At 43.4% G+C, this 23,374-nt stretch overlaps 2 protein-coding genes across 4 annotated transcripts in view; one reads left to right on the top strand and one right to left on the bottom strand.

The window, feature by feature from the left end:
- The window catches only part of adarb2 (adenosine deaminase RNA specific B2 (inactive)), a 201,713-nt gene extending 188,137 nt beyond the window's left edge, over positions 1-13,576 (top strand). Inside the window, exons 8-10 of the mRNA XM_024000991.2 lie at positions 2,210-2,391; positions 8,258-8,442; positions 9,436-13,576. Coding sequence (XP_023856759.1) covers positions 2,210-2,391; positions 8,258-8,442; positions 9,436-9,612 — 544 coding nt within the window. The 3' untranslated portion in view covers positions 9,613-13,576. The remainder of the gene's footprint in view (positions 1-2,209; positions 2,392-8,257; positions 8,443-9,435) is intronic.
- A 1,893-nt stretch (positions 13,577-15,469) lies between these two features.
- The window catches only part of LOC111973060 (WD repeat-containing protein 37), a 28,284-nt gene continuing 20,379 nt past the window's right edge, over positions 15,470-23,374 (bottom strand). For all 3 annotated transcript variants that reach the window (XM_024000223.2, XM_024000222.2, XM_024000225.2), the window contains 3 exons: positions 19,987-20,121; positions 19,608-19,722; positions 15,470-19,147 (listed from right to left, as the gene is read on the bottom strand). In XM_024000223.2, the coding sequence (XP_023855991.1) occupies positions 19,016-19,147; positions 19,608-19,722; positions 19,987-20,121 (382 nt within the window). In that variant the 3' untranslated portion in view covers positions 15,470-19,015. The remainder of the gene's footprint in view (positions 19,148-19,607; positions 19,723-19,986; positions 20,122-23,374) is intronic.

Here is a 23,374-nt window from a genome sequence, read left to right as displayed (position 1 = left end):
CCATCAGTATAATACTATCTCACCACAGTATAGGCCTATCTCACCACCCAATATTCTACTACTACAGTATCTCACCACCAATATAGTACTTTCTCAACCATCGGTATAGTACTTTCTTAACACCAGTATAGGCCTACTCACCACCAGTATATTACTACAGTATCTCACCATCAGTATAATACTATCTCACCACCAGTATAGGCCTATCTCACCACCAATATTTCTACTACTACAGTATCTCACCATCAGTATAGTACTTTCTTAACACCAGTATAGGCCTATCTCACCACCAGTATAGTACTACAACATCTCACCCACCAGTATATTACTATCTCACCACCATTATATTACTATCTCACCACCAGTATAGTGCTATCTCACCACCAGCATAGTACTATCATACCACCAGTATATTTCTATCTCACCACCAGTATATTAAATTAATATCTCACCACCAGTATAGTACTATCTCACCACCAGTATATTTAAATCTCACCACCAGTATATTAAATAATATCTCACCACCAGTATATTAAATTAATATCTCACCACCACTATAGTGCTATCTCACCACCAGTATAGTACTATCTCACCATCAGTATATTAAATTAATATCTCACCACCAGTACAGTACTGTCTCACCACCGGTATAGTACTATCATCTCCCCACCAATATAGTACTCCCTCACCACCAGTGTAGTAATATCTCACCACCAGTATATTAAATTAATATCTCACCACCAGTATATTTATATCTCACACCAGTATATTAAAAATAATTCTCACCACCAGTATAGTACTATCTCACCACCAGTATAGTACTATCTCACCACTGGTATAGGCCTATCTCACCACGGGTATAGGCCTATCTCAGCACCAGTATAGGCCTATCTCAGCACCAGTATAGTAATATCTCACCACCAGTAGATTTATATTTCACCACCAGTTTATTAAATTAATATCTCACCACCAGTACAGTACTGTCTCACCACCAGTATAGTACTATCATCTCCCCACCAATATAGTACTCCCTCACCACCAGTGTAGTACTATCTCACCACCAGTGTATAACTATCTCACCACCAGTATAGTACTACAGTATCTTACCACCAGTATAGTACCATCTCACCGCCAGTATAGTACTATCTCACCACTTGTATAATACTACAGTATCTCACCACCACTATAGTGCTATCTCACCACCAGTATAGTACTATCTCACCATCAGTATATTAATTTAATATCTCACCACAAGTAACAGTAGTACTGTCTCACCACCAGTATAGTACTATCATCTCACTACCAATATACTACTCCCTCGCCGCCAGTATAGTACTATCTCACCACCAGTATAGTACTATCTCACCAACAGTATAGTACTATCTCACCAACAGTATAGGCCTATCTCACCATTAATATAGTACTACAGTATCTCACCACCAGTATAGTACTATCATCTCACCACCAGTATAGTACTACAGTATCTCACCACCAGTGTAGTACTATCTCACCAACAGTATAGACCTATCTCACCAACAGTATAGGCCTATCTCACCACCAATATTTTACTATCTCACCACCAGTATAGTGCTCTCTCACCACCACACTTCTGTGTAACAGATGCAGACAGGATTAGAGCTTTATTGATTATGTGTCACTCGTGGATCTTCCTAAACAAACTCAGAGGTGATTGCCCTTGTCCCTGGTCTTCGAGAAAGAAAAGCACACCTGTAAGCACAAACCTGCTGGAAGTGCATAAACCCTGATGTCAATGTTGAATATATGAATGATAATATCTGGGTGGCTGTAATGAGTGATAATGCTCTGACCTTTGTTGAGTGTGTGTGTGTGTGTCACCATTTGTTCCCTATCTTGTCACGTCCTTTGGCCAGATAATGATCAGATTGTCTCTGTCCACCACTGATGCTCCTTCTGTCTCCCCTCTCTCCTCTCCTCTATCTTCTCCCATCTCCCCTCTCCTCTCTTTTCTCCCCTCTCTCCTCTCCTCTATCTTCTCCCATCTCTCCTCTCCTCTCTTTTCTCCCCTCTCCTCTCTTTTCTCCCCTCTCTCCTCTCCTCTCTTTTCTCCCCTCTCTCCTTCTTCTCTTCACCTTTCCTCTATTTCCTCCTCTCTCCTCTTCTCTCTCCCCCCTCTTTCTCTCTCCTTTCCTCGCTCTCTCTCTCATCTCCCCCCTCTCCTTTCCTGTAGATGGAACGTCCTGGGACTGCAGGGGGCATTGTTGAGTCACTTTGTGGAGCCGGTGTACCTCCACAGTCTGACGGTGGGCAGTCTCAGACACCCGGGTCACTTCAACAGGGTGATGAGTCAGAGACTGGAGTGCCTCGGACCGCTGCCCGCAACTTACAGACGCAACCAGCCTCTTCTTAGTGGTAAGAGACACAGAGACAGACAGACAGACAGAGACAATGCAACGCTATACAAAATCTATCACGATGATAGTTTTAACTTTGGATATGTTTTTGGATAACAGTGTGTTCACCCTCCATACACACACGGCTAGGGATGTAGGTCGTGCACATTACTCTTGAAGGGCATTTTCCCTCTCTAAAGATCCCCAGTGCCACAGAACTCTGGGTAATTAGGTGTCATAAGGATGAATATTTTTACAGCTCCATCATCATCAGGAATGATTATTGTACAGAAGGACCTTTAGTGATGATGGTCATAATGAATTTATCATTGAACAACCAAGAACACTGTAGAGTCACTTGGAAGTTGTCTGAAGTATTAAGTTAGGTACTGAAGACAGTCCCCACGTAAAGGACATAGTATGTCTCCATAAGATAATTTCTCCTTCTGCTCTAAATGTGAATGTTTTGCTCAAAGGTTGACATAAATTCTTTGAGAAATGTTTCTCCTTCATGTCATCGTTGTTGACAAAGGGCAGAATGGTGACCTTTACCTTGGACAAGGGGAACCTCAAAACAAAACAGACGTGGCCACAGACATCTGCCACAAGCATTCTGCCTGTCGTTCTAGACATCCTTCTGAGTGTGTTTCAAGTTTCAAGTTTTATTAGTCCTATGTACAGGATGCTCATGGTATACATCGTCAAACGAAGTACTTACTTGCAGGTGCCTTCTCAACAATACAACAACAATAAGAAATAAGAAAATATAAGAATATGAACATAAAGTAAAAGGCGGTAGAATAAACCAGAGCGGGTCCGGATACAGAATTCTAAATAATGTCACAAGTGTGGGTCGGATCTGTTATGATTGTCACGGGCCAATTTTAACTGACTGATCCGAACGGGACTGCTGCAGTCGAGAGAGAGAGAGACATTTTATAATTTATGCTGCTGCTTTTCACGAGAGTGGAATGTGTGGCGCTTGTAGCTTGTTGTTACCCAATCATAAGTCATCAAAGCAGCAATAGGCTACAGTCATAGAGCCTCCGTGTGTGGCAAAAGTTAGGAGATAACTAATCAATGGAAGATGGAATTAAAATGATGGGGAAGGATAGGCTACAACGACCAAGAGCCAACAGGTAGGCTGCTACTTAATATTCTGAATGGAGTTGTTTTTATTTGTAACTGTAGGATGAGAAATCGCATGCACTGCAGCCTCAATTAGCCTAGCTAGCTAACGTTAGCTATTTTAACTAGCTTCTCCCGGTTTGATGCAGTCAAGACAGATACTAAGTAATACTATTTTAAGCTACTTTATTAACTGGTGCTGATAAAGCGTGAGAGGAGGGAGAGAGGTGCGAGGATGGGGCTGTACTGTGAGCGAGTGACACAGCGAGCAGGGAGGGAGAGACGAGAGACAGCAACCAACCAATTGACTCGCGCTATAGTAGACTAATAGGTGCTATAGCAAGGTTACTTATCATCAAATATGATTTTTTTTCTTATCTGCTTCCCTCACTCGGATCAGACCTGGTCTGGATCCGACCATGTCTACAATCGGAATGGGTCTAGTTGTCCTCTGGTCCGTTCGGAATGGGTCTCTATATTTATTTATTTTTATTTATGCAGATCGGGTCCGGGTGGGAAAGCCCCAGGTCCACTTCAACTTTTTGGACCCGTGAAGACCTCTAGTTGGAGCGGTAGGCAGATTGGAGTGGGTCCAGTGTGCCTGGCATGCTGGCCTTGATGTGGGCAATGACCAGCCTCTCGAAGCACTTCATGATGACCGAGGTCATTTGGGAATGTCACTTTGTCTTTCTTGGGCACTGGGACAGTGTTGGTTTCCTTAAAGTAGGTGGGGACTACAGCTTGGGACGGGGACAAGTTGAAGATGTCCGAGAAGATGCCCGCCAGCTGGTTAGCACACATGCTGAGGATGCAGCCAGGGACGCCATCTGGGCCATCGGCTATGTATTCACTTTTTTGAGAGTTTACCTCACGTCTACCTCTGAGAGTGAAAGCACCTGGTCATCTGGAGCAGCGAGTCATCCTGGATGGCTCGGTATTGTCTGCCTCGAAGCAAGTATAGAATGTGTTAATCTTGTCTGGGAGGAAGGCTTCGATGTGCACCGACAGCTGGTGTGTCTAAGACGGCGGCGTTTTGGAGGGCGCGCTTCTTCCCGGGTCCTGCTCGACTTCGCTTTTTTTATGGCTATTCATGGCGACTAAGAAGAGGAAGGAAACGGGGACTCCAAGCTAGGCTGAAAAGACGGGCCTACACGGCCTCTTCCTGGTATCCTGATGGCTAATGTCCAATCGCTGGAAAATAAACGTTGTAAACTCAGTGCAAGGCTTAAATCGCAGACGGACATCAGAGAATGCTATGTCTATGTGTTTACTGGGACGTGGCTTTGTGTGTGTGTGTGTGTGCGTGTCTGCATGCGTGTGTGTGTGTGTGTGTGTGTATCTTTGCTGTCTGAACCATGGAGCCAGTAGAGGACAGGGGGAGGAGGAGAGGAGAGGGGGTCATTGGAGAGATGGCCCTACTCCAAATCAATGTAATCACAGCTCTTATCAGACAACCATTCATTGTGGAGGAGGGAGTGAGCAAAGAGGAGGTGGACAGAGAGGGGGAGAGAGAGGGGGAGTGAGAGAGAGAGAGGGAGGGAGGGATGGTTCATTCCATTCACTCCCAGGACCCAGGGCCCATGCTCCCTCCTCCTCCACCCTCCCTCCACCTTTTCATTCATCCTGCCCTGATGAGATCCTCCACCATTGTGTCTGGGCCTCTTGTTCAGGGAAATGGCTGGGTTATTTTAAGTCCTGTCATATGAAAGGCTCTGGCTCTGACTGACTTCCCCAGGAGCTCTTATCACTGCCAACCAAATGACTCCACCTGCAGCAGAGAGCAGAGAGGGCTAAATACATCAATGAGGTTGTCCTTCAAAAAGTCACCTGGATTTAACCAAACCGGGAGACACCACACTGGAGACACGGCCTGGAGTTACTTTTACTATTATAGAGCGTTTACATTGTAGGTATCATACGTTGCCAGTGCTGCCTTTTGCCTCAATCACATTTAAGACTTTTCAATTGACATTTGTTCTTGGATGTGGCGTGGTCTAATAAAGTGTTGTCCCCTCCACATTCACGGTCCTAAGTTGCATGTATCATGCGTTGCCGGTACTGCCTTTCGCCTTGCTCACATTTTTGACTTTTCAGTTGTCCACTCAATATTAATGCCGCATGTGCGTGCATGGCTCTAAGCAGTGGCCACAGAAATGGTTCTTGAAGTAATTGTAGCGTTAGTGGTGGTGGGTTTTTGATATGAATATTTACATTTTCCAGCTATTATAATTATTATACATCACATAACCACAGGTTTGAATTGGTCTACTTCATGAGCTACCTGCAGAGCGCTAACTAGAATAGAGAAACTGATCAAGACTTCACAGAAAAATCTAATTGGCTATTACAGAGACACAAGAGTCAAGTCGATTGAAGGGATCAAATGAGGCATGAATAGAGGCAGTGTGATAGAGAGAGAGAGGGAGAGAGATGGAGAAAGAGGGGGAGACAGGAGAGGGAGAGGAGGGAGACAGGAGAGGGAGAAAGAGAGAGAGAGGGAGAGGAGGGAGACGGGAGAAAGAGAGAGAGAGAGGGGGGAGACAGGAGAAAGAGAGAGAGCAAGAGAGGGGGGAGTCTTTTGTTCAAAGAGGTGTGTCTCTGTAAGAGAAAGGAGGGATGATAATAAGAGACTAGGTGATTGTTATGTCGGCAGGCAATTTATTCCAGCTCTGAAAAGCTATAGAAAAGAAGGAAGAGAGGAATGAAAGACTGGTGAATGGAAGAGTGAAGATGGGACTATGGGGGAATGAGTCTGCCACAGAGAAAGATGATCACTGAGAATGTGTTAAATCTATTTTGTGTTATATCTCAGAATGCATGGCTTTGTTTCTATACAATTATATGACCAAGTCCTTTTTCTTAAGGTATCTTTATCAAAACTGATCCATCTACTCACTACTGCAATAGTAATAGCGTTATTAATTATGAGCGATTCGATCATATCATTAATATGGACACTTGTCCAGACTTAAACATTTTATTCAAATGGAGACATATTATGGGTGCATCGTACTTTGCATGCGTTTTTAGTTACCCTGTGTCAAGGTAAACATTCCTACTTGTATTTTCTACTTTGTTTCCACCAGTGCATAACTACATTATAATCAGTGTTGATGTCTTGACAATGCTGCTGGAGTGTGTACGTTTTTTTTTAGCTGCACTCAGCAGGGGTGCTAATTCCCTGTGTCCATAGGGGGGGACTGGTTCTCACTTCTCTTGTTCTGTAACACTGGGTGCTAATTCATTGTACATGAAGTCTAGTGGCTGAGTCTCCTCCCATCCTCCTCCTCTTCCTCCTCCTCCTCCTTACCCTTCTTCTCTCCTCACCATCCTCCTTTCTCAATATTCTCCTCTTCAACTCATCTCTTCCTCATCCCATTTTCCTCCTCGCCACCTTCCTCCACCTCTCCTCCTACCCTCCACTGCTTTTCGTGCAGAGTGCTATCGGAGCGCTAGGCTAGCTAATTGGATGTGAGAGGCTGTGTCTGATTGAGGAGTCCAGTGAGGGACCTCAGTATCTCAGGCACAGTGTTTACCACAGAGATAGTGAAGCTTCAAACGCCCACGTTACATTATCCACGTCAACACGTTTCCCTTTAATGAAATGCACACTCGCATGCTTGATAGACTCTCGGTCTTTCATTTTCTTTCACTCTCTGTCTTTTCTCTCTCTTTCTCCCCCATCACTCCCCCCTCACTCTCCTCTCTCTCTCTCTCTCTCTTCCCCCACTGTTTCCTATCCCTTTCTCCCTCTCCCTCTCCCCCCAGTGTCTGTAACTGCTCTCTGAGGAGAGAGGCTGGTGTATAAACAGCTTGGAGATAGAGAACCAGGTTGACTAAGCTTTTGCACCACTGCAAACGTTGCATCTGTTCTTTGCTAGAGGGAGTTAACCACAAAAAAAGTGAAAATGAAAAGCAAATCGAAGTATAAAGTTCAGGTTCAGGTGAAACAAACATACAGTAATTTCATGTTTCAGCTGTTTTTTATCCTTCAGATGTTGTATTAGTGTAAAAGTGTAGCAAATATGTCTCTTGGCCTCTATATAACAAGACGGTCCCCTGTCCTCATGTGTCTAATCTCTCGTGGACAGACTGCATAAACGGTACCGTAGATCTTTCATGATACAACGGGATGCATGAGATAACCAGCAGCATTAGTTACGGTGCTTGGGTTTTTCGTCACTGGTTATTTGGACAAATCACAATTTCGCAGGTGTTAGTATCTTTTGAATTTCGGAAGGGGAGGGTACTTTTGGCCCATAGACTTGCCCGTAATTTGCAAAGAGAGAGGGTGGAGCTCTTCATTCCAGTTCCGATCCTCGTTTTATCTCTTCTCAACATGTATGGATCCAGAACTTAAAGGTAGACTCAGCGATATGACGTAGATGCAGAAAGTAAACAGCATAGTGGGTCAATTTCCGCAACAACAGCGTTGAAGCGCGGGGCTCAACTTCTCTGCTGTTTTGGTCCTGCGGCTACCACGCTGTGACAGCGTGAAGCAATACCGTGCACATGCGCCGATACTGTTTGTGACTGTGTGTGCGAAGTGTTGGATCTCGCTCATCTCAATATCTGCGGTGCTGCTCGTGGCAACATCATTTCGCTGAGTCTACCTTTAATCGAGCATCTAACCAATTACGCAAGTCTTTAGTTCTGGGTTAACCGGGATTACCCTGTGTCTAATATGACTAAAAGCTTAAGCAATCACACACATTCTAAAAAGAAAAAATACCTTTTTTTCCTGTGCATCCCTGCAGGTCTGAGTGTCAGCGGTGAGTGTCGTCAGCCGGGGAAGTCTCTGTGTGTCAGTGTGAACTGGACTTGTGGGGACGGTCAGCTGGAGGTGGTCAACGCGGCTACGGGACGGAAGAGGGACTCTGGGACGCCATCAAGGCTCTGCAAGCACGCTCTGTTCACCCGCTGGGCAAGGCTGTACCGCAAGGTGAGTACTGCAGACAGAAACACGCACACACTATGAACTGTATCATAATGAATACAGATGTTCGATCTTAATTCGATCACTCTGTTGTTGCAGAGAATGTTCGAGGTTTAAAAAGGTTTCTGAAGTTTGAAAGGCTTCTAAGGTGTAATTTCCACTTTAAAATGTCAGCCTTGATTTTCCCTAACGAAAAATGTAACAATCTCAAAAATGTATTATAATCCATAAATTATATTCCACATAAGAATTCACATGTCATGTTGCTGCAGGAATATTTTTCTGCTGTGAAAAACTGATCAAATTAAGATAGTATATCTGTACATGGCATTACAAAAATGTCATACCATGCCTTTAATAGCGACTAACCAAGCTTCCGGTGAGTAGCATGGAACCACTTGACGTCTCTGTGTGTCCAGCAACAGCTGCCACAGTACTCTACAGCAGCTTACCCCCCCCCCCCCCCCCCCACACCATACCACCCTATTATTTTAGAACAAACACAAAGCGCAGTTTAATTTTCATTATGAAAATGTATGTAAATGCCTGCAACACCCAAATGGTGGCAGTTAAATTATAATGATTATATAACCATAATTATTTGGAGAAGCACTTGAGGAGCGCCGCCCTTGGAAATTGGTCCCCGCGCGCAGTAAGGCATGCAACAGCAGACACAGTAATCTCCAAAGAAACTTTGTGACTTGACTGTGCCCTCTCTCGCCTCGCCTAGCGGCTGCTCCTCTTCTCTTTCTGCCTGCGCAACAAAGGAAATGCACAAAAGCACAGAGAATGTTCAATTGCTTGTGAAATTTAAATGGGGAGATTACACAGCTGTTGAAGTTCCCCGTTTGTGCCGGCTCATTAGTTTTGTTTTGCTCTCTATCTCTCTTACCCTAACCCTCTACCCCGTCTTTTTCTCCCTCTCTCTTTCTCGCTACATCTTTATTTCTCTCTCTGCCTTTTTCTCTCCCTCCTTCTTCTTCTTCCTTCTCTCTCCAGTTGAGTATCCATGCTTCCGGGCCCGTGGACCAGCCACTGATGTACTGTGAGGCCAAGATGGCTGCCGGCTCTTACCAGACTGCCAAACAGCAGTGGCTCAGATCGCTACAGGAGACAGGCCTGGGAACCTGGGTGAAGAAACCTCCAGAGCAGGAGAGCTTCCTGCTACAGGACTAAGACATTTCACTCCATTCCAGCCATTATTATGCACACGCACACCAGCTTCCTGTGGTGTGCGTGTCCGTGTTCATCCGTCCGTTTGCGTGCGTGTCTTTAGAAGGAGCATGTGGCAGTTGGCTTTATTGTTGTCCGCTAACTTTGGTTTGCTCTACAAGCCTCCATCTCCTCCTCGGCAAAAGCCACCTTTTATGTCGGTCGTTCAAGTTCCACCCAAAAAATAAAAAATGAAAACGGGAATGAAAGAAAGTGGGTTTGATCGGACCTCTCCTTCATTATCCCGCTGGTCCCTGGTTGTCATGTCAAAGCCGGGGAGAAGGCAGGAAAGAAGGCAGGGTAACCTTGGTCAATGTGAAAGGCAGCCGCTATCTTGTCATCAGCCATTTGGGGGCGGCGGTGCGCCTGCAGAGATCCAGCGGGATGGGGGACAGGGCCAGCCAATTACAGAGCCTGTCATTGTGACGTGTGATGGACAGAGAGATGGAGAAAGAGAAAAGGACCACAAAGAACCAGATAGACAACTCACCGTTACACACACACACGCCCGCTTGCCACAGGCCCAGTTCACATATATCTCACCTATCTCTCTCCCTTTTCACAGCATCTCTTTGTCTGTCCATCTCCTCCTTTTTCTCTATCACTTCATCTTTCGACCCCCTTTCTATCCCTCTGTTCCTCTCTGCCATCTTCAACCCCCTCTCCTTCACCGATCTCATTCTCTCCTCCTCTCTCCCCTCTCTCTCGCCTCCTCTCCACCTCTCTCCGCTCACTTCTGACTCTAACACAAGTCACGAAGCTAGAGGTTCTGACGTGGCCACGACAGGTTAATTCCACCTGCTCTTAGTGGCACAAAGGGAATAGAGGAGAATGGAGGTGATAGCAACATAACTGCTTCCATTAGCCCACACTGGGGTTCCCCTTTCAGATAGAACACCACAGCCATCTTAGCTTCTTTAATACCTGTCATTAACGCTCTGAGTTGATTTCACCTTTTTACCTTTGTAGTCAGGTCTCTCGCTGTAATTGGAATGGCACAGTTTTCCCCCGTTTTTTTTACCACTTACAGGTTGATTATAAAGGGGGGTTGATTAACGCACAATAGAGCAGTCGTGAGCCTGACTTGTTAGCTGCGCTCACTTTGAGCTGGTGTAAAAGGGTTGTGACTAACCTGCTACAGTGGTTTGGTTGACGAGCGATTACCTGCAATGATGGGAAGGACTCAGAATGGACTGACATTCAGTCATCACTGGGAGAAAAACAATAAATACAACCCTACTTAACAAAATGCATTTTGGTGTTTAGTTGCGGAGTCATTAACTCTCTACTGGCCCTACTCTATAGTCCAGGTGCTGGGTGGTAGCGAGGGACCGTTCTCTTCTTTGTTTCACATCCTCACTACTCCCCAAGCCAGTCTGTAAAGGTTCAGAACGCTAGAACACACTACACGCTATCAAATGTCACCTGTAAAACACTGACTTCTCAACCCTGGCCATGTTTGTCCACGTTGGCCCCCTTACTTTATGTTTGTGTTCATTTCAAATGTCCTATTTTCACCCCCCGTTTAATCTTGAAAATATGCTTTATTTTAGTATTACAAGGTTTTGTTTTTACATGTGTGATGTTCCAATGTAGGAATAAGTTAACGTTATATGCATACATTATCGTCATGTTGTTTAAATCCTCCCACCTTACTCTGACACTTTCCTTGGAGTTAACGAAGAGAACAGTCCAGGCTATTATATTAAACACAGTAACAGTGTCACCTAGTGGTCATAGTTCTTATGTGTCAGTGTTGTTACTTGTCCATCACTCTCCTCTGCCTCAGATCCCATTTTGGTAGTGTGTAAGGTCCACCGGGCAGGTAGACTGTAGGAAATAGTGTCACAGTCATTTCTCTGATATAGTGTTCCAACGGACAAGAATGTGGATCATCATTATCATCAAAGTGGGATATCGTTTTTTCAATTGGAAAAGTTCCAGAATAGCAGGAGTAGGTCTTTAAGTTTTTATAAAATCCTCCCTGTCCCCGTTAGTTGAGTAGAGATCCAGTGAAGGTTGTTCTCTTTTATAAAGAGAACCCACCCCTTGTCAAGGCTAGTATGACCCCAATCACAGATCACTAGATGCATGTCATACATACATAAACACAGTGCACATCAGGGTTGGGGTAAATTCCATTTAAATGCATTGTCTGAATTGAAATGGAATTGACCCTAACCCTGGTACACATAGGACATTATGTGGAGTGATAATGAACCATGAATAAACTCAAACTCTTTTGTCATCTTCATACACATACATGTGTTGTAAAGAATAATCTAACTAGTTTTCCCTCTGAAGGTTCATCTTGTACATATTTCTCTTTTATTTTCTAATTCGCTCTATTATTAAATGTAGAGGCACATTCTGTTGGAAGCTTGTGGTATGTTTTACCAGTTATTTTTCATAGTCATTCAATTAGTCAAACATACACTATATATACAAAAGTATGTGGACACCCCTTCAAATGAGTGGATTTGGATATTTCAGCCACACCTGTTACCGACAGGTGTAAGAAATCGAGCACAAAGCCATGCAATCTCCATAGACAAACATTGGCAGTAGAATAGCCTTACTGAAGAGCTCAGTGACTTCCAATGTGGCATCATCATAGGATGCCACCTTTCAAACAAGTCAGTTCGTCAAATGTCTGCCCTGCTAGAGCTGCCCCGGTCAACTGTAAGTGCTGTTATTGTGAAGTGGAAACATCTAGGAGCAACAACGGCTCAGCGGTGAAGTGGTAGGCCACACAAGCTCACAGAATGGAACCGCCAAGTGCTGAAGCGTGTAGCGTGGTAAAAATCATCTGTCCTCAGTTGCAACACTCACTACCGAGTTCCAAACTGCCTCTGGAAGCAATGTCAGCACAATAACTGTTCATTGGGAGCCTCATGAAATGGGTTTCCATGGCCGAGCAGCTGCACACAAGCCTAAGATCACCATGCGCAATGCCAAGCGTCAGCTGGAGTGGTGTAAAGCTCGCCGCCATCGTACTCTGGAGCAGTGGAAACACGTTCTCTGGAGTGATGAATCCCGCTTCACCATCTGGCAGTCCAACAGATGAATCTGGGTTTGGCAGATGCCAGGAGAACGCTACATGCCCCAATGCATAGTGCCAACTGTAAAGTTTGGTGGAGGAGGAATAATGGTTCGGGCTAGGCCCCTTAGGGGAATCTTAATGCTACAGCATACAATGACATTCTAAACGATTCTGTGTTTCGAACTTTGGGGCAACAGTTTGGGGAAGGCCCTTTCCTGTTTCATCATGACAATGCCCCCGTGCACAAAGTGAGGTCCATACAGAAATGGTTTGTCGAATTTGGTGTGGAAGAACTTGACTGGCCTGCACAGAGCACTGACCTTAACCCCATTGAACACCTTTTGGATGAATGGGATGAATTGGAATGCCGACTGCGAGCCAGGCCTAATTGTCCAACCTTACTAATGCTCGTGGTTGAATGGAAGCAAGTCCTCTCAGCAATGTTCCAAAATCTAGCCTTCCCAGAAGAGTGGAGGCTGTTATAGCAGCAAAGGGGGGACCAACTCCATATTAATGCCCATGATTTTGGAATGAGACGTTCGACAAGCAGGTGTCCACATACTTTTGGTCATGTAGTGTAGTTTTGTGGTTTCTGGCAAATATAACAAACTGATTCCTCGTTAAAAACCCGTTGATTATTTTGAGAGATATTAACAGTATGGCATGACTGAATGGTAATGTTGTATTAAATGAGTGTATATTTGTAAAAATTTTAAACAATAAAAAAAATACAATATGGGAAGACGATAATGAAGATATGTCTAATTCAGATGTAAATTGAAGTTCTATGAATACATGCTGCTAAGGTTGTAAATTGCACTTCAGTAATACCTTAAAAGTGAATGTTTGTACATGTGAATAAAATCTGAAAATCTGGTCATTTTATCTTTGTCTTGGTTATTTGTGATGATATAGGTTACTGTGCAATATTTCGTCTCTAGGATACTCATTAGCTTGGTCTGTGGGAAGAGAAAACCGTGTAACGTGTGCACCACAATTTATCAACCTAAAACACATAAAATGTTCTTTAGGCCTACAGTATGTGGCCCTTTCCACTATGAATTGAAATAAACACTGTTTTCATGACTGTCTGTCTCCACAGATGCATCACCTCCACACACAAATATTAGAGACTCTTCCCTTCCCCAAGGAAATACATTGGAAATGGTAATCATCCTGTCTCAGTGGCAGGTGTCAAACTGGGTGGGGAGCCACCAAATGAGCTATGAGAAGGGATAGTTGTATGTATCTCTCTTTTCCCCTCAGGGCAGGTATGTCTCATGACTGTCCACACTACAACAAACATCATAATTGACTATTTACTCCACAGCCTGGCCCTTGTGCTTGGTCATCTAACTGTAATCTAACAGACATGATCGGGAGCTAGGGCTGGGTTCTGGATACCACTCCGCTCAGAAGTAATGAATGAAATCTACTGTACTGTATTAATACCAGAACCAGGGATTTTCCCAACTTGTTCAAACACAAAAAAATACTGCTTTGTAATTACACATGAACATCCTACATGACTGGAGGAGATTTGGAATAGCCTGAAGGTGATCCAATTCTGGATTTAACAAGAAAAGAGACATCAATAGAATGCCGTTAGGTCTTGTCTGATAAAGTTAAATAGAAATCTAACCTTGATCGTGTCAACTGTCAACCAATCCAAATGTGTTATAAAACACATTATTCCCACTGAGGGATGACAAGCGACCCTTATCTATGTGACTAACCCCTGACCTTTCCATCAGACTGCTTACTACCCCCAGTCAGAGGGGCTTTACAGAGAGGAAGGGAGCGACAGACAGACGGAGACAAGAAAACAAGAGAGAGCGAGAGAGAGATATTGATAGAAAGAGGGAGAGAGCTTGTTGGGGTTTACAGACAGCCAGTCTCTCCTCCGTATTGATCTCCAGACCATCATGCATCATCTCCTCCACACCTGCTTGTTTATTAGACTTGGCTCATGTCCTCCTCAATGCCACATAAAGGGAATAGGGTACCATTTGGGAGGCAGCCAGGGGCTGTGAAATCTACTTACCTGGCCGCCACCAAGATTTATTACTGTCCATTTGTATTTACTTTACTTGGAGGCTGCCACCAAGGGTGCCTCCTATTGGGAAGGACCTATATAGTGCACTACTTTTGACCAGAGCCCTATGCACTATGTAGGGAATATGGTGCCATTTGAGATGTAGGCAAAGCATTATTACTGTCTATTTGTATTGACTTTACTTCGAGACCGATCTTATTACTGTCTCAATTTCCATTTACTTTACTTGGATGAGATTTCCTTCCAGTCTCAGTAAAACATTGATTGCATTCTCTTCTATTAAACCAATCGTTAACCAGATCAGAAAAGTGTTTGACCTAGTCTGTTTTTTTACTGGCTTGCTTGACATGTGCACAAATTGATCTGTAAAACACACAAAGGCTAACATTCTGTAAGCTTTGTATATTTTTGCTGCCTCCTTTCTGCTTTAGAAAGGTAACGAATCAAGTTGACAACCTAACATCACTCAATAACTGTGTTACGGAGGAAGGAAAACTACTTCTGTATTTTTGTGATCTTGAGCACAATATCAGTTAGTGTTGTAACACACTACGTATTATAACTAGGGAACTCACCATGTTCACTCATTCTATTATTATCTGAGATGTATCATTCAAATTAATTTAGCATTCAATTTATGTCAAATAAATTCAGTTATGAGTTAAAATTATTAAACTATTCAGTTAGATTCATAATGAAAATACAAAACATTTCAACGAATGGAAAAGGAATCATACTTTTAATTGGATTTTGACAAGCATCTGTGCAGAATACATCTATCCCAAAAATGATAATACAGTGTGCAAAAAGTGTAATGAAAGAATGAGGTTTAGGGTGAATATATTTTCTTACAATGAAGCCGCTGTGCCTTGCCTATCTACCGGTACTTTTTCCAATCTCATACCACAGTTCAAAATATAAAAAATCATATTCCTTTTCCCCCTTCCTTATAATTCATACATGAGGGTTCTCTGTCCAGCCATACCTCTTTGAAGATTAAAGATGATTCTGATACAGTGAAAGTGACATACAAACTGCCGGAATAAAATAAAAAGTACAATGATGAAGAAATCTGAGCTATATGCTAAAAACAGAACGTGTACATCCCAAATGGCACCCTATACCCTATATTAGTGCACTACGTTTGACCAGAGTCCATAGGGCTCTGATCAAAAGTACTGTAGCACACCATGAAGGGAATAGGGTGACTTTTTGTACACAACCCCAAGTTATTTTATTAGCAGATGTAATTTGATATTCTGACAGATGCTGGTAACAAGATTAATGCAAATGTGTAACTACATTGTACAACATTCTTATACGTTAAACTTTTTTATCCATACTGAATTCATCTTGAATGTGTAAATTTATAACTTATAACAGTAAATTTATAACAGTTTTCTTTATATTATCTATTGTGAAAACATCACAGCAGTATAACTGTGATGTTGATGCGCAACACACAGACAAACAGATGAGGTACAGTAGAAAGTGACAGACACACAACACAGCAACAAAGCCACTTGGTGAAATTTCATCTTATACAACCATGAGTAGAGTTGATTAACTATTGTACAGCACATGCAGAACATCGAAACTAACCCTATTGAAGAGCGATCAGATTCACAACAAGCGTGGGTGGGTTATACATTATGTCGATACAAAGAGCACTTGATAGGAATGGTTGTCACTCAGGATGGGTTGTACTGTAACAGTGTTAACTCTCATTGTCATGACACTACTTTTCTGGCCAGGGGAAACTACAGCAGCAACTAGATACAGAGCCTTCCGAAAGTATTCACAACCCTTGACTTTTTCCACATTTTGTTGTGTTACAGCCCGAATTTAAAATTGGTTAAATTGAGATTTTGTGTCACTGATCTACAAACAATACCCCATAATGTCAAAGTGGAATTTATTTTTGAAATGTTTCCAAATTAAAAATGAAAAGCTGAAATGTCTTGAGTCAATAAGTATTCAACCACAAAGACCAGGGAGGTTTTCCAAGGGTTCGCAAAGGGCACCTGTTGGTAGATCCAAAATAAATAAGCAGACATTGAATATCCCTTTGAGCATAATGCAGTTATTAATTACACTTTGGATCGTTTATCAATAAACCCAGTCACTAAAATGATAGAGGCCTCCTTCCTAACTCAGTTGCCGGAGAGGAAGGCCAATGGTGATTTTAAAACAGTTAGAGTTTAATGGCTGTGATAGGAGAACACTGAGGATAGATCAACAACATTGTAGTTACTCCACAAAACTAACCTAAATGACAGGGTGAAAAGAAGGAAGCCTGTACAGAACAAAAATATTCCCAAACATGCATCCTGTTTGTAATAAGGCAGTAAAGTAATACTGCAAAAAATGTGGCAAAGAAATTAACTTTTTGTCCTGAATACAAAGCGTTATTGTTTGGGGCAAATCCAACACAACACATCACGGAGTACCACTCCTCATATTTTCAAGCACGGTGTGGTGGCTGCATCATGTTATGGGTATGCTTGTCATCGACAAGGACTAGGGACTTTTTAGGAATGAAAAGAAATGGAATAGAGATAAGCACAGGAAAAATCCTAGAGGAAAACTTTATTCAGTCTGCTTTCCAACAGACACTGGGAGAAAAATTAACATTTCAGCAGGACAATAACCTAAAACACAAGGCCAAATATACACTGGCGTTGCTTACCAAGACGATGTTGAATGTTCGATTGGCCTAATTACAGTTTTGACTTAGAAATCGGCTTAAAAATCTATGGCAAGACTTGAAAATGGCTGTCTAGCAATGATCAACAACCAACTTGACAGAGCTTGAATAAAAAAWTTTTTTAAAGAATAATGGGCAAATATTGTACAATCCAGGTGTGCAAAGCTCTTAAGAGACATACCCAGAAATACTCACAGTTGTAAATCACCGGCAAAAATGATTCTAACATGTATTGACTCGGAGGGTTGAATTGTTATCTAATCAAGTTATATTAGTGTTTATTTTCCAAAGATTTAAAAAAAAAAGTATTTTTCTTCCACTTTGACAGACTATTTTGTGTAGATCGTTGCCAAAAAAATGACAATTAAATCCATTTTTATCCCACTTTAACAACAAAATGTGGAAAAAATCAAGGGGTGTGAATACTTTCTGAAGGCACTGTGTATCCTATAACTACGGTTTAATTTCTTCGTGGTCAGGTAACATGAGTCGGAAAAACTCATGGCCCTAATCATCCGAACTATACTTCATCCTGACGCGCCTCAGCCAATTTCCTGTGTAACCATGGTGATAATTAACCAAATCATTTTATTGAGCTCTTTTGTGGCTTTGCTATTGGAGGATGTTATGATCACATATTCAACATTAGATTAGCCTATGCAATACAGTAAACAGTGTACTGGCCAGGAGGACTACACACTTCAAGCTGATCATCTATCATTTTCATTGAGATCTATGTACAGCAAACATTAATATCAGTCAAGCATATTTATCTAAGCAGGTGACCAGTAACCATATCAGCACATTGTGACACATGGAGGAAATGTGAAATATGATATTGAACAAGCCCCATTGCTGCTGCATGCATGAATGCATTTTCTTGCAAAAAAACATAATTGCAGGTTCCCTATTGTCAAATCTACAGTACACCCATATTGAGTACTACACAGTATAGAAAGAACAAGGCAGATGTATCCTAACAGCATGGCAAAAAAATTGTTTTTAAAAAGAAATCTGTACAATGGACAGTGTAAAATGTGACTGACTCAAAACAACTCAGTAGGTCAAATGTGTAGTAGGCCTCTAGATGACACAGTATAGTAAACTCCTAGCCCTTGATCATGCAGGCCAAAGAGGGTGAAAACAGCCAAGATTACCCACTCAGTGTAAAGATCATCCATCTGGGTTAGACCAGGCCACCATATGATACGCGTGGTACAAATGTATTGCCTCTCCTATCGTTCTTCAGACAGTTTTACAAATACATTGACGGGAGTTTGAGTGCATGCAAGATCAACTAGGGTTTGCTATTCACCCATTCATGTTCATCAGCAGTAAACAAGACCATAGAAGTAGTGTGTTTTCTGGAGTCAACCAAATATATTTTTACGTATATAGATTGGTTTAAAATATGACTTTGTCCTCTCCATTAAAACACACAAAAACACTCAGTCCATGCAAAGTGGATGGAGATAATGTACATCAAATACAGTGGCATGTGTGTAGTGTGTGTGTGTCTGCATGCCCGTGTATGTGCAGTGTGTGTGTCACTTGTCCTGCATCACTTCTCCTGCAGCAGAGCTGGGATGTTTATGTTCCATCCGATGGCTTGCCGGTCGAAGCCACAGGTGAACAGGTTACATGACGCGTTCTCCTCGTTCCACACCGAGCAGCACACCATGCGTCGATGACCCTGGAATACACAGGCACATACCAACACAGAAAAACCTCAAAGACCACACAACATGGATAACAAAGCTCAAACAGACTTCAATGGAGTTGTATACAGTATCACACAACTACACACAACCCACACAAGTTAAAACCCCCAACAACCCTTTGACCTCCCTGGTGCGCAGCAGTACATTTCCACATCAGCAGTGTTAATGGCTATAGACACTGAGGCAGTGTCAGCACTCAGCCTGCAGGAAGTGACTATGTGTGGAAATGGGATGGAGAATCTCTCCTCCCACTCTCTACCTCTCTACAGAAGGGGCTGTCTATGACAGAAAGAGATGGAGAATCTTTCCTTCTCATCTCGCTCCCATTGTTTCTCCCTCCCTCCCCCTCTCAGGAAGGGACTGTCTGCGTGACAGAAGGATAGATGGAGAATCTTTCCTCCTTCCCTCCCGCTCTCTTCCCTCAGCACCTACCTGTCTGTTGCTGCGTGGTAGTCGTGCCAGTCTTACTCCAGTCATGTCAAACAGCCTGACTTGCCGATTGTCGTGTGGGAGAGCGATGATTCTTTGGTTGGCTGAGACACTTATCCTGGAAGGAGTTCATACAGAGAGTATGGCGTGTTAGACAAGAGAAGGGAATAAAGCTTGACTTGATGTGTTCTTGACAATGCTATTAATAACTATATGTACAGGTGGAGCTGTCACTCAACCACTACACCTAAACTATCAATCTGAACTGTGCTTGAGTTCAAACTAAAACATTTTGGAAAACATGACCATAAAATGTTCTGAATTGTACGAGCTCTGTTGGTCTTTTTTCAGCTCTTCACATACAATTAAATGCCTCTCCTACCTGTTAACAGCAGAGTCCGTGCGGATGGTTGCTATGGGCGACCTCATGTTCTTCAAGTCCCACACCTTGACGGTACGATCGTCACTCCCCGACACCACGTTGTCCCCCACTGTGAACACAGCTGACGTCACCGTGCTGGAGAGACACACACACACAAAAAACAGAATGATCATTGTTAAAATCTCTCAAAGCCATCAAATCTACACTACATGGACAAAAGTATGTGGACACCCCTTCAAATGACTTGATTCGGCAATTTTAGCCACACCGGTTGCTGACAGGTGTATAAAATCGAACAAACAGCCATGCAATCTCCATAGACAAACATTGGCAATAGAATGGCCTTACTGAAGAGCTCAGTGACTTTCAACGTGGCACTCTCATATGATGCCACCTTTCCAACAAGTCACTTCATCAAATATCTGCCCTGCTAGAGCTGTCCGGTCAACTGAAAGTGCTGTTATTGTGAAGTGGAAATGTCTAGGAGCAACAACAGCTCAGCCGCGAAGTGGTAGGCCACACAAGCTCACAGAACGGGCCTGTCGAGTGCTGAAGCGGGGTACAAATTGTCTGTGCTCGGTTGCAACACTCAGTACGGAGTGTCAAACTGCCTCTGGAAGCAACGTCAGCACAATAACTGTCCGTCGGGAGCTTCATGAAATGGGTTTCCATGGCCGAGCAACCTCACACAATCCTAAGATCACCATGCACAATGCCAAGCGTTGGCTGGAGTGGTGTAAAGCTCGCCGCCATTGGACTCTGCAGCAGTGGAAACACGTTCTCTGAAGTGATGAATCACGCTTCACCATCTGGCAGTCCGACGGACAAATCTGGGTTTGGTGGATGCCAGGAGGACGCAACCTGCCCGAATGCATAGTACCAACTGTAAAATTTGGTGGAGGAGGAATAATGGTCTGGGGCTGCTTTTCACGATTCGGGCTAGGCCCCTTAGTTCCAGTGAAGGGAAATCTGAACGCTACAGCATACAATGACATTCTAGACGATTCTGTGCTTCCAACTTTGTGGCAACAGTTTTGGGAAGGCCCTTTCCTGTTTTAGCATGACAATGCCCAAGAGCACAAAGCGAGGTCCATACAGAAATAGTTTGTTGAGATCAGCGTGGAAGAACTTGACTGGCCTGCACAGAACCCTTACCTCAACCCCATCGAACACCTTTGGGATGTATTGGAACACCGGCTGCGAGCCAGGCCTAGCCCAACATCAGTGCCCAACCTCAATAATGTTTGTGGCTGAATGGTGGCTGAATGGAAGCAAATCCCTGCCGCAATGTTCCAACATATACTAGAAAGCCTTCCCAGAAGAGTGGAGGATGTTATAGTAGCAAAGGGGGGGGACCAACTGTATATTAATCCCATGATTTTGGAATGAGATCTTCGACGAGCAGGTGTCCACATACTTTTGGCCATGTAGCATATCAAATCAAAAACAAACAAAAAAAGTATCTCAAAGCTATCACATCAAAACACTGCTGGCAAACAACAGGAAAATGGAGTCTATTAAAGCTGGAATTCGTAGCGGTGAAACTACCACGTCCGTTTGCGATATTACAACATCAAAGACGTTCATTCAAACAACAAACACAGTTTATTTCACTAATAACTAACCCGCCTGGGGCGACCAGTGGTGCGGTTTCACTTTATGTGGATCTTTAAAAGGTGTGTTACTTTTCTTCTAAGACTCAAGTGAAGTCATTCAGCCTGTAGGGAGAGTCATCTCCCTGCCGTCACACAGTCATTCATAAATGAGAGTGATATAAACCGTGAGGAAGGAGGTTAAGACTATTTTTAATAATCTACCAGCGGGGGTGTAACAGTCAGGCAGTTCCAGAGATCCTCTCCCCAGCCCTGCGGTTGCCTCTCAGTGTGCCGTCACTGGGTACGCCTGCCTCCGGCACTGGGGAGGCTGCTTGGTGGGTGGGATCTGTGAGCCACAGCTACTGGAGCAGAGTGACAGTGTAGAGGGCATGTTCTGACATCAGTAGCCTGAGGAGGTGCTCAGTGTTTAGCCTGGGGTGGGGGGTGGTGAGGGGTGGGTAGTGTGAGTGTCTTGAAAGTCATTGTAGTCTCTGAGGGTCAGTAGAGGTTGGCCCAAAAGTGCTCACCTCAGCACAACTTCCCAGGCGGGAGCCAGGCGTGATGTAGCGCGTCGCTCTCACACGTCGCTGAGGTCAGGACCATTCCTTTAATGGACTCATTTAAGATTTCTTATTCCTTTCACACATCACTGTCATCTTTTTCTTCCAACCCCCCTCTCTCTATCCCTCTCTCTACTGAAGGAGCCAGGAGGATTCGATTTGGCGCTCTGTTCGTTCTGATTAAGATTAGCAGCAGAAAAGCCCCATGCAGCACCACCTTAGCCTCACTCACTGGCTAACTCCTAGCCATCTTTAATTTAAATTGACATTATATTACGGTATAATTAAGGGGCTAAACTCTGCCATATTAAAGATGTGGGGCCGTGCCCAACTGTACGTATATGACCACCGGGGGGGGGGGCGCGGCTCGCTCATGGGCAATTTTAAATCCCAAATGGCACCCTATCCCCTATTTAGTGTACTACTTTTGACCCAGGCTCATAGTGCTCAGGTCAAAAGTAGTACACTATATAGGGAATAGCTAACCAGTCCAATGCACTTTTTAACATTGTAAGGTAAGGTTGCGTTATTAAAGTCCTATTATAACTTGGGAGGTATTCTGAAAGTCTCTCCTGAGCCGACTGACAAGCAAGGTCAAGGCTCATTAGGAAAAGGGGAGAATGGGGTAGGAGGGAAGGAGAAGGCCCAGGGGTATCAGTGACTGGGACAGTTTTTGTTAAAGGCTAACGAGAGACGTCCACCTATTAACCCCTGACATGATCTTTTAGGTCTACATCCTTAGCTATCATTAATGTGAGTGTAGATTCTGCATTACAAATCATACACAGCATTTTTCAGCAAACATCCTAAAAATATATTTGGCGTACATAAAATAAAATAATTCATATAATAAGTCATTTCTTTGTTTGAGTATCATAACGATCAAACATTTCCTCCCCGTTTCTATGCATATCATATTTATAGAAGATTCTAACCTGTCAAATAGAACCTGTTCTCTATATTTTTTCCAACGTGACATTACGTTTAAATTGCACTGAGACGAACATTCACAGTGACTATAGAATCAGATTTATGTTGGCATATTCCTCTGAAGCGCTGTGTTAGACAGACACAGACACGCACACACAGACACACACACACAGATGCCTGCCTGTGATCAAACGCCTCGGAACAGAAGCGAGAGACAAACGCGACATGGCATCCCGTTGGTAAAGCAAGTCTGCTGCCACTTCTCATCTGCACTTTACGTGTTAGCTCACGTACATTGGCCAT

Source organism: Salvelinus sp. IW2-2015, linkage group LG14, assembly GCF_002910315.2.
Source record: "Salvelinus sp. IW2-2015 linkage group LG14, ASM291031v2, whole genome shotgun sequence".
NCBI lineage: Eukaryota > Metazoa > Chordata > Actinopteri > Salmoniformes > Salmonidae > Salvelinus > Salvelinus sp. IW2-2015.
Note: the sequence above shows the minus strand (reverse complement) of the source record. Positions and strands in the feature narration are given on the sequence as shown.